The sequence below is a fragment of the Chamaea fasciata genome, unplaced genomic scaffold (genome assembly GCF_029207755.1).
Source record: "Chamaea fasciata isolate MVZ Bird 193981 ecotype frontalis unplaced genomic scaffold, bChaFas1.0.hap1 SCAF_3, whole genome shotgun sequence".
NCBI lineage: Eukaryota > Metazoa > Chordata > Aves > Passeriformes > Sylviidae > Chamaea > Chamaea fasciata.
The window spans coordinates 24,398,044-24,410,213 of NW_027094088.1; the positions used below are offsets into that span (position 1 = coordinate 24,398,044).

At 35.8% G+C, this 12,170-nt stretch overlaps 1 protein-coding gene across 2 annotated transcripts in view; it reads left to right on the top strand.

Moving 5' to 3' along the window:
• The window catches only part of MTA3 (metastasis associated 1 family member 3), a 132,423-nt gene that overhangs the window by 41,959 nt on the left and 78,294 nt on the right, over nucleotides 1-12,170 (top strand). For both annotated transcript variants that reach the window (XM_066178379.1, XM_066178380.1), the window contains exon 7: nucleotides 11,547-11,649. In XM_066178379.1, coding sequence (XP_066034476.1) covers nucleotides 11,547-11,649 — 103 coding nt within the window. The remainder of the gene's footprint in view (nucleotides 1-11,546; nucleotides 11,650-12,170) is intronic.

Below are 12,170 nucleotides of genomic sequence, written 5' to 3' on the forward strand. Positions count from 1 at the left end.
TTTTATTCAGTCATGTTTTGTGTACAGGGAGATTGCACCCAGGCAAACTAATTTAGATTCTTGGTAGACTTTTTATATAACATTGATTCTTACTTGTCTCACAGCTTTAAAATCCAAATGTTTTTCAATTCTGGTGTTTCAACCAGTGTGTCTCATGCACTGGAACAACTGATGCAGTAACAGGTTGTTTTACATGGTTGGCTAAAAAAGCAGAGAATGAGAGAGAAAAAAGTGCTAGCATGGCCTTAGGGGTATAGTTTATGTAGTAGGGTAATGCTTAAGAATGGGAGAAACTGGCATTTTTTTGCTCTGTAGGAGTTCATCTAATGCATTGTTTTTCCTGTCACATGCCTACGCTGCTCTTTCTGCCTCATGCATGCCACCATAGGCCTAACTGCAGCTGTCACACAATTTAAATGCATTTGCACAAAGTAAAATGCACGACAGCTTGGCTAAACAAATACAATTGAAGTCATGTTGCAAATAGGGAAGCCAATTGTTTACAGTAATCTCATTGGCCAGATGAGTAATTTCTTAAGTTATGCTTGCCTTCATTCACTCATGGTGTTGTGAATCAAGTGGAAAGGCTGCAACTAAGTAAAAAAAGATCAATAATTGTTCTTCTGTCCATCAAAGCTCTATTAAAACTTCTGAAGCAAACGATATTTTCTAAACAAATCTAATAAAAAAAAAATTATCATGACTGCATCCTGGGCATGGTATGTAAGTCTAGTGAAACTTTTTGCAGTAATTCTCTGGCAAAAAATATCCCAACCAAACAATGGTATTTTCAAGAAAATCATTACAATTTGGAATAACAATTTCCTATGTTTTTTTTTTTTTAAAGTAACTTTTAAAGATAAAATTTCTGAAGTTGCATTTGTTTTTGTGTACCAGGATCTGGTAGAACAGTGTGGTGCTAGGCAATGTAAGATGTTAAAGTGTTGAAATCAGCATTTTCCAAAAAGCAGCCGAGCAGTGTAGGAAGGACCATGCTGAATCAAACCATCAGCTGTTTATCCCTGCGGGAGATCTTGTCACTTGAGGTTTCTTAGTTTTCTTAAAATTTGTTTAAAGCCTATTAGAAATCCAGTAGGCTGTCACCTTGAGCTTCCTTATGAACCTCTGTGATCCTTTTTCAGCACTTCAGGTTTTTTCTTTATGAAAAGCCTGTTGACCACTGTGTCTTGGCTGCAGTTTTGATTAATTTGGCTGGCATAGCTGTGAGCCTTGACTATGCATGGTTGCCCACATTCCCTCCTTCACACCCTAGGTATAACACAATTTGGTTTGAGCTCATGTATCTTGATTAGTAGCTGTTGTATTCCTGAGATCCTGTAGAAATCTGGAGAGGATTCTTGTCCAAACTCAAGTAGCTTGTTACTGTTCATAGTGTATAATTTTTCTCTAACTTCTCCTATAGATGCATCATTTTAAGGTTTAACTTTTATCATGATGCATATGAACCTCTCCACTTCCATCCAGTGGAAAATTAATTTGATTTCTTTTCCAACAATTAATTTGAATTTCTCTTATTTTCTTCCTTTTTAAATTGATCAGATTGTCAATATTGGACTCTTTTGTAGTTTACAGACCTTTTGACTCTATTGGTGGTCTGAGAAGACTTTAGTAATTTTAATGCTCTCTGTGTTGTTGCAAATAGGAGGATAAAAGAAAAGTGACAAGAAAAAAAGTAACCCCACATCTACTAATGTGCTTCAACGACAAGGACAGTTTTCTGCCTGTGTGATGTGCGATGTCCCCAATTTTTTTCTAGCTGGAGGGATCATTAAAGCGTACGAAAGTACCTTTGCTCATATCTTTCAGAAATAGATGAAATGTATTCAGGAATGAAGGGGCTGAGAGGAGCAGCTCTGTGAGGCAGACAGTGAAGGGATGTTAGGCAACAGCGGGTTCCTGTGACACCCTGGGCAGCATCCCAGCGGCAGCAGTGCCCAGCCAGCGGTGTGCGCAGGTTATCCGAGCAGGGAAGTGTCTGCAGGGAAGCAATGTTTGCTGAGTTAATTGCCTGTGCGCAGCAGCTCCTTTCGGCTCATCCGAAAATGATGATCTCTGCTCATCCTGCCTGCTCTGAGGACTTTGAGTGCAGCTCAGGTCGGGTAGAGCCAGACTGCGCTGGGCAGAATGGAGGCATGTCAGAGAGGGATGTGGGATGGAAGGGTTAGAGTTTATTTGGGGAATGAGTTTTCAGTTTCCGTGCAGAGGTGTGTGGAAGGAGACAAGCAGCAAGACATTGACAAGTATGATGTGGAATGATTCGGTTTAAAGGTTTATCTTTAAAAGGAGAACTGGCTGTTAGTCCTAATCGAGTTGCAGCCAACCTGCAATGCCAGACTGTTTGCAAGTTCCTGTTTTAATAGCCTGGAGGGATGCTTAGGGTCACATGCTAATGGTCCCCTCCCAGCTGCAGTCCTGTTCCCAGCCCGGTGCTGCTTATCTCTTGCATCTGGTTTTAAAAGGAGCCCCTAGGGAATTCTTTATGGAGCAGCTCTGGCCATTTAAAGCAATACAAAGAGTGTGGAGGGGCGAGGAAGAAGAGTACCCCCTGCTAAGACATACAGAAGAGGAATTAGAGTCTCTGAAATGGAGGAAGAAGCAGCCTGGAGGAAAGATGTTCTGTTCAGAGCTTTTTTTCTTCTAGTTAATAAAATTGTAAATTAAAAGCTGGAGTCCCTCTTGCACACCTGAAAATAAATGCCCAGTGAGTGCCTAGAAATAGCACTTGCTGTGCAACTGATTTCGTTTTTGAAGCCAAGGCATTTTAGAATTAATGCAGTTCAATTAATTGAGTGCTTAATAGAAAGAAGGGAAGCAGTTGGACAAATTTAAACTACAAATTTTGGATAACGTACACAGAAACTATTCAAAGTTTCTATTTTTTTTTTGTTTTGAAAAATAATAAATTAATGCCTTCAAGTGTGCTTTCTAAAGTCTTCACCGTTTTTGTGCTTTTTACTGCAACTCCATTGTAAGAGTGTGTTGAACATCTGATTCTCTTGTCAAAAGTCTGTGTGCTGGATTATTTCTGTTAGTATTGATGTAGTTGCAATGATATAATTCTATTGTGAGATGATAATAATCAGTCTTCTTTATATTTTTAGAAGGATCTGTATTCAAATATTTCAGTTAAAAATTGGACAGCCAGATATTCTGAAGACAGATAATGCATATCTGTGAGAAATATCTGACAGGATAAACAAATATTGTGTCTTTGTGTCCTATTGATTTCCAGAAAATATGGTCTGTAATTTGTGCTAAGTGATCACTTTTTTGACAGTTGCTGGATATGAACTGGACACATTAATACAGTAAGTAGTTCTTAGAAAATAAAATTCAGAAAATATTGCCTTTTTTTCCTGAGTTCAGTGTTTCACCAATATTATCTGTCTAACCTTTTGTATATAACTGCCTTTAAAAAGTCATGAGGCCTGATAATTTTGGGGCCATGTTAGTGTTTCATTTGTAAGTGAAACAAAGTGCCATTACAAGAATAAATAAGTGGAATTGGAGTAAAACCCAGTTGCTTAGGTATGATCAAAGGAAGAGTTGCTTTTCTTGTGCACCCACAGAAGGTGACAACAGCAGCACCTTTAGGCTTTTCAGTCAGCAGTGTGTGAGGGAAAGGTTTTCGTGGAAAAAGCTGTCAACCATAAAGTTATTTTTGGACAGTGTTGAGGAACTAGTGCATCTACTCGCTTGCATACCTCCCTTGTTCCACATACAGCAGTTTGGGAGTTCACAGTGTCTAAAACCAGGTTTCTTGTCAAGTCAAGATGACCTTATGGGATCCAGAGAGCAGAAAGCAAAGCTCACAGTCTGAAATAAAAAATACCTTTAGGGGCAAGTAAAAAAGGGGATTGTTATGCCTTACTCAGGTTTGCTTCTAGGTGCCTAGGAACCTTGCAGAAATCGATCTCACCAAGCTCAATGTGAAATGCATTGAATTTTTATATTTGACAGAAAATCTGGTAAATCAGCAGCAAAATAAATGAAAACTTCAAAATGTTGGTTAGAATCTTGGTTCAACTATAAGATGATGGCTTTCTATTTCAATGCATTTTTCAGAAGGAATGAATGGAACAAAAGATATAACAAGCAGATTTAGGAGTTCCTATCTGTGGAAGCTGCAGTAGAACATCAGACATAACAGGTGTGATGGTGCTAACCCAGTAAGACTCACCTTTATGGTCAGAATAGAAAGATATTGCTGAGGCTTGATTCATCTCATCTGAAAATGTATATCTAAAATAGATCAGATATTTAGACAAGATGAATCTTAACAAATAATAAAATTCCTGGTTATATATGCTCAAATATATTTTATTCTCAAATGGGTTTTCTGTTGGTTGCATTTTTGACTTTGATTTAACATGAAATTTTTTCTATAATACCTTCTAAAAGAAGGAGCTGTTTCTTGAGGGTTAGCTAATTTAAACATGATAGTCCCTTGTCAGATTTGAAGACTTTTGTTGTTATTAAGCTCATACAGTAAATTTTGCATAATTAATGATCAAATGCTTGATTATCACAAACAGTAAAATAGACTTTACAATGTTGTTCATGTCAAATTTTAATAGGATTATAATATCCTTTACATCATTTTTGCCAGTCTTGCTTCTAGGGAGCTGAGTTATCGATTTTCATGCTGGGCAATTAAAAGCATATTTATAGAATTTTGTCTGTTTTACTAGAAATTAAACAAAACACATGTAAATGGCCTCTTGATGCCTGTTTTCAGAGAAGACTTTGCTTCTGCCTAATCATCCATTTGCAAGGAAAATCTGTAGTTTAGGGCTGCGGTTGAATGTTATACAGAGGGCTCATTTAGGTATTTGAAGCTTTGCATTATAAAACATAGTGTTTTATGAAGTGTGTTCAGTGATATTGTTTAAAAATACTTGTTGCCTTCTGGTCCAATTTGTTGAGGTATTAGGTGCTTGTATAATTTTGATCAAACAGACCAAATGTGGTCATGGAAATTTCTGAGCTTCAGTTCTCAGAACATTCCCTACTTCTATGTTAACAGACAAGGATAAGATCAAGAGTTGGAAATTGTGCTGTTTATCAATTAGATTTTATAAAAGCTGTTCAACAGTTGAGGTGAGTTATGTGGGTTGTCCTGCTTGGGGATATTTGGAGCAGGTTTTTTCTGTTATTGTTTAGTTTCTTGTTCCTTGGTTGCCCTGAATTGTAAAAGCATGTCTGCCTTTCTCAAGTTTGATTTATGCTTGAGGTCAGTCAAATTTTTGGTCTTTGTAAAAAAAGAGCCATGATACCCTGCTGTCTTTAGCTCCTTGAGGAGACTTGGGCTCCTGTTATTAGTGTTGTGTTTGTTATGCGCCTCCTATTTTTCCACAGCTTGAAGGAAATGCCTAAAGTGGCCCTCAGGTTGCAGTGCAGCACGAGCGGTCTGGTCTGTGCTGCATTGTTGGTGTGGCAGGTTGTGCATGATTGCTGTCAGAAAGATTTTGTTGCTAATAATAGCTGTAGAGCCTTGGTTGAGATTGTTCAAATAGGAATTGAGTTGTCAGGTAGTCAGTCTTATGGAAGAGTACAGTTATTTATTATGTGCTTATTATCCCTGTGAGCACCCCAATCACTTTTCAAGCAGCAAAGTCTTGGTGTTTAATTGACTTTGCTGGTATTTTCTACTTCAGTTACTTCACCTAAAAGGACTCATTGTAAGTTGAGATTTTTGTTTCTTTGCTTTTTTACTGCAAGTCTGATTTTTCTTCTAAATTTGTTCTGTAGAAGATGAAAAACAAATAGCAGATGCAGATGAAATGTGGTTTTTTACATTTCAGCCTAAACAAAAAGTTCTCTAAATTTTTTTGTTTACATTTATTTGCACAAAAAGTCTTATTTCTCTTTAGAATGCTTAAGTAACAGGGAATGTACATATTTTTAACATTAGGGCTTTTTAAAAAAACCAATACAACCCAAAACTGCAGGACCACAGATTTCATTTTAATTTGGTCAGAGTTTGGTTTTCGTGTGGGTTTGTTTTGTTTTTGGGTTTTATTTTGTTTGTTTGGTTGGTTGTTATTTTATTTGTTTTTTTTCCTTGTTTTTTTGAGACTACAATGTCTCTGCATTGTAGTACTCCTTTTTCAAAAGCAAGTATTTTAAATACTAATAATATTCATATGTAGTACTTCACTGTTATTTTACTTACACTCAGAATCATCTTCACCATGCTTTCCTGAAAACTCTATTACCTCACGTGTTATTATTTCAGGAATTTCAGCAAAACTGAGAACAGTTCTTCAGGGTTTTGAGAAAGAGGCAGCCTCATTTGTTCCTTCCTTCCATCACTGGGTATTTCCATAAGCCAGCCGTCCTTGATGCAGCATTTTGTAAAAGTTGGTCATTAATGTGTGGTTGCAGTTCAGTTTATTCTGAGCTCGAGTGTAATTCTTTTGGTTAATTTCTAGGAATTTAGAACATGATGAATTAAAGCTCTGAGTGTTTTGTGAGTGCTTGTCTTTTGATCATGAGTGATTAAATTATAAGTACTTTAAAGCTGAACACTGAGAGAACTTTAAGGTCATAGGAGACAGCTCTACTTCGAAAGGGATTTTTCAAGTGCAGAATAATGAAATGTTTTTTTATAAACTCGAGCTCTAGAGGATAAGTGGTGATTGGACTATGCATGTTTTGTTGGCTTTAAAAATGCCCAATAGCAGTTTAAAAGCTTGTAGACACGTAACAGACCTTTATCCCATATCTTTCATTTATAGTTATGTATGTAGCCTGGTTTTCATTTCTAGTCCTTATACAGGTCTTACATTCATAAATTTTTACCATGAGATTTGTGTAAGCATATAACTCCTTATCTGAATTACTGAAATCTGAGTATACCTCTGTCAGGCAAGCTAAAGCAGAACGGAGATAGTTTTGAAATTGAAAGGTAAACAAATGATTTTTCTTTTGCCTACAGTTTTCATCTAAGCTTTCTCATGTTGTTTTGATCAGAGAAGTTATTTGTGCATAACCCCATTATATATTTTGAAGAGTTAAGTGTAAATTTTGAACTTCTGCTTTTTTTTTTTTTTTTTTTTTAAATCTGTACTAGTGAGAATTGCAAATGATTTAAAAAAAATGAGTAATAAGAATTTTATGCAGGATGAATATGCTGGCTGTTTTAGTGAGGAACTAATGTGCTTTTCATCCAAGGAGAAAGCTCAGATTTTACATTAGACAGACAGGCTTAATGTCTGGAACTTTGTTCATATACAGTACAAGAAAATTCAATGTGATTCTATTTTTCTCCCCTGAAAGTTACAGAAAATGTTTGCAGACTGTCTAAATAGCAGCATGAGAATGTGGTTCATGAATTGAAACTTCATTTTCACTGATTAGTTGCCTCTTTTTACAGTGATGGCACACAAACAGCACAGGAAACTATGTTCAAAAAGACATTTAAGATTACCTGCAGGTAGTATACTCCCAAAGAGTTCTGGAAACAACCTGCTAAATGATTTATCTGCTAAATCCATATTTCAGTGAAAGAAATTTCATTGTATTGCGTGCTGGACTCATCTAGGGGAGGATAGGAACCAACTGGTACCTCTCTTCCACATCCTTGCAATGCTAGCTAAGAGATATTCCTGTTCCACAAGTACAAAACTAAAACAGAGAGATGAAGACAATGAATTGACTTCTCATCTATATGCTAAACATTAAGAACATGTGACTTTACAAATGCCTTCACATTTTTCTGCTTAGATGTCTGGTGAGCCTGAGGAATTGACACACACATCAAAACTGGCTGATTTCAGGAGGTTGCATGAATAAATGAATTTGCTTACTTGGAGAAACTCTTTGGTTGAAACTCTTGGTCTGGTGTCCAGTTCTGTCCATGGATAGATCTATTGCCTCACTGTGACCCCACAGCTACAGATTTTCTGTCCCATGGAATTAAGGATCCGGCAGCTGACACCTCTGTTTTGCATATCCTGAAAGCTGGATTCATTCAGAAAGCTGAGCACTGCAGGTGTTTAGTTTGCGTGTTTGGATTGTCAATTGAATTACTTTTTGACAAGGAGAATAAAAAGGTTTTTTGAAAAATAGTGCAAATCATGCAAAATACAACTTTATACATCAGAAGTGCCTTTAAAATCAGATACCTCATCAACTGTTTGTCATGAAAAGTTGAATTTTTATTGTTTCATTGACAACCATTTTTTAAATAAAACCCAACTTATAGATCTATATTTTACTTTCTTATTAGTATATATTATATTGCAGTATTGTAGTGTATTTATTAAATTCAAATAATTTCACTCTAAAAAGCTGTTTATAGTTTGTATTGAAAGTTATTTCCTTTTAGTTGGACTCAAGAAGAACATGAAATCACGCTGAATCTGATGGACTAGTTATCTTTGGGGTATTTATCTGCAGGAAGTGAAAGCTTAAAGACTAAGTAGATCTTTAATTTCTTGTACCTCGTCTTAAATACATTTGGTTTACTTTTGCTCTGTATATTTTTGCTTCTATTTTTATTTAGAGGGGCACATCATGCTTTCATTTATGCAAAGTGACCAACTGAAACACCAAACTTTTAAACTTTTCTTAAAGAAAAATCTTACTTTTATTAGAAGACAGCCGTGAGAAATAAGGAATTGAATGATTGATGGAGAGCAAACCAGATGTATTTCTGACCATCTGACTAATCTAGTAATTCCAGTAAAATTAGTCATCAGGATTGGACTGGCTATAATAAAATTATAAGCGGTGATTAGAATAAGTTGGATATACTGGTATGTTATATTAGTTATTCCAGAAAGTTGCCTAGCACTTCTCAGAAGCTTTAATTGGTATGCTGCTGGTGGTAAGGGAAGGTGACACTTTTAAAACTGAACTTCTCAGATGCACTGAAAGTGGTGAAATTAAAACTCCCCCGTTCCTTTGTGAGCTGGGTTTTGCAATATACGGAATTAATACAATGACAACTTTATCATCTGTTCAGTTTGAATATCTTATAATTCAGTGTCAAATTCAACAATGTAGAAGATAAATGTTGATGTGCTAACAGAGAAATTGCATTTTAAAGTAGTTTGCTAGGTTAAAAATCCTATAGGATGTGGTTACAGGCATGATCAGCTAAGGACTGACAGCTCAAGTGAAACACAGAGGGTTGGCAATCGTTATTTTGAAAGACCTGTTTGTCTTAGGTGCTCCTCCTATACTGATGCTTTCAGCACAGGCAAAGAAAGGTAACAAAATACTTACTCCTGAAATGAACTTTTCTAAGGTTTCTACAGCACTGCTTGACTGCCTTCATGGTTTGGTCTGTTCAGGTAACTTTCCCTCTTTAAATGTTTATATCCTGCCATGTAAGCGGAAAATCAGGACTTAAGCAGCTTTTTAAAGTGCAGCTTGGTAGACTCCGTATTTCCCCCTATTACCTCTGTCTACCATTGTTGCAGTGATATTTAATATTGCAATTATTATATGTGTTTAGACATATTCCATTGCTTGTACCATATTTATGTCTACTGCCATTACAAAATACTTCTTGGCAATATTTCAGATTCACCTTTATCAAGAGTTTTAAAACACTTGATAGTAACAATTGTTTAATTACCTCTAATTGAAGTAAGAATTGTAGTATTGCAATTTTTAAATTCTTTTTGCAAACTGGATTCAGAAGAGTGACATGTTTTGATTGAATACCGGTGCTGGGTTTATATGGTGTTTTCTCTTTGTGAGGAGTACAATCTGCCTGAGTAATGCTTGATCTCCAGACTGTGATGTCCTGAAATGGTTAACTAACATTAAAGGTATTTAAAAACTATATATTAACAGATTGAAATGAAGTACTCAAAGAATATTTATAAAATGTAGAACATCACCCACAATGTGTCTGTCACAGATGGAAGAAATGAATGTATTGACAGGTGTGCAATCGATAGAATAAGTTTACAGACCTAAAATCCTTTCCAAGATGCCAGAAATTAACAGTTTGTCTTCAGTACTGGATGTGAATTAGCTTGAACAGAAGCTGAATTCCCATTAGGCAGCCAATGCTTTATTGCCTGTGTATTGGAAGAAAGTCATTTACTATGTTTTTCTGAGAATGCGACTGTGAATTTTTTTTCCTGAAACACTAGCCAGACAGCATGGTGCAGTTCTGACTTGTAAGTTTGCTAGGGATAAATATATACCATATTTTAATTTCTTTCCAGAATCAATGTGCTTGAGAACTTACCATATATGACGTGATTTTAGAAGAGCCAGTGTTTGGTTTGCAGTCTGCTTCCAGACTCTTAAGTGTACAGTTATTTCGTGTCTTGATGATACTCTGCATGTTTAGACTGGCTGTTTTCATTAAGTTATAAGAAATTGCACAGACTAAAGTGATCTTCTGTGTGATTAGAGAGGTACCTACACAGCCTAGATTTTCAAAGGGAGTCGAGTGGCTGTATCTGACAACAGGTTCTCATTCTTGTAGTAGCTTGTAAAAGTCACAGACAAGTACTGGCAACCAGCTAAACATTAGTGGTTTTCACACATCCGCTGAGGGAAGAGAACACTCCTCTTCTAAAACAGCAGGGAAAGACAATGATTCCGACTTTACTGTTGTCATCTCTAGTGACCACAAATATGTTGGCTACATCCCACAGGTAAATCTCCTCGTGCTGGTAGCATTATGTGGTGCTTCCTCCATCAGCCTCTGAAATGTTTCTTATTTTACAGGAGAAGTTATTGGTGAAGTAGGCAAGACAAGAGCAAGTCTTTCTTATGAATGTGAATCCTTATACCAAATTCACCCTTCTGTTCTTCCATGCAGAACAAATGGCATACTCTTGTAATAATGAATATAGGGCAAAATAAATTTTGGAAACCAGCCCTGTTGTTTCAGACATGTACATGTACACAAATTATTCTTTTCACATAAATGAAGTTGGAAAATGATGATGTAGTCTGTTGTAACTTTCTTGTGGTACAGCCTTATATATTTATAAGAGGAAAGAACTAGTCAATGTATACAGCAATTTTAATACTATGGTTTTAATGTGATAATGTGGTGGCTGAAAAGGTAAAAGATGCTTAAATACAGTAGGCAGCAGTTTTGAATAATGATTTATTTTTTGAGGCATAGAATACAAATTGGATAGAATTTAATTGCTAAAGCTGGTTAAGTGTAAAATTAATTTTAGTATGGCTTAAGTGAAACAGTAACTTTGATATACTAGACAAGCAATTTAAAGAAGCCACTGGTTACTTAGGTTATGGTTTCAACTTTAAAATAACATTTTATTAAGGTTCATTGATATTACACCTTCTAAGAATGTCTCCTTAAATTGAAATGCTGATGTTAAAGGAAGGTATTTATTTTGGTGATACTGCATTATGGAATTTAACTGGATAACTGCTGATGATTGTTAAGTACTCTGTTTGTATGTATGTATGTGTATATATTTAAAAATGTACAATGTCTCTTTAAAACATAGTGCAAGAACTGCACAGAGAAATACATTGTGAGTAATAAGTGTTTTGTCCCATCTACCTTTTGACAGGAGAATTAGATGACAGAGAACAGGCAAAGCTGGAAGTAAAAGTATGGGATCCAGATAGCCCCCTTACTGATCGTCAGATTGACCAGTTTTTAGTTGTAGCACGGTAAGATTAAAATCCTCTTAAAAAAAATCCTTCTCCTTTTTCTACTGACTATTTATTCCCCTATATCATGTTACTCATCCTCTTTGCTATTTTGTGAGCCCTTCTCTTTCTCACAGTTAGCTAAAAGAGAAAATCAGACCATGATCCTTTGTATATTTATTGAAGCTACCAATACAGGCAAGAGAAAAAGAAAGTGAGTTTTGGAATATTGCTACACTCCCTGTATTTCAGGTTATAGTAGAATTTGATACTTTGAATGTAGATGTTCATTTGCTTTCCCCTCAGAGTAAATGATTTCAGTGCTAATAATAATTCAGTCTTGTGTTTTACAGTACTTGGAATTTCACGGCATAAAATAGAAGTTAAGAGTAGAAATAAAGAAATTAAATGGGTGAAGAAGTTGCCATGTATGCATGTAAGCTGAATAATATACAGTGCAATTGTTTTGGATGAATATTGAAATAAAGTTTTGAAGTCACGTATTTCATTAGTGAAAAAAATCAAGTCAGTTCAATTTTATA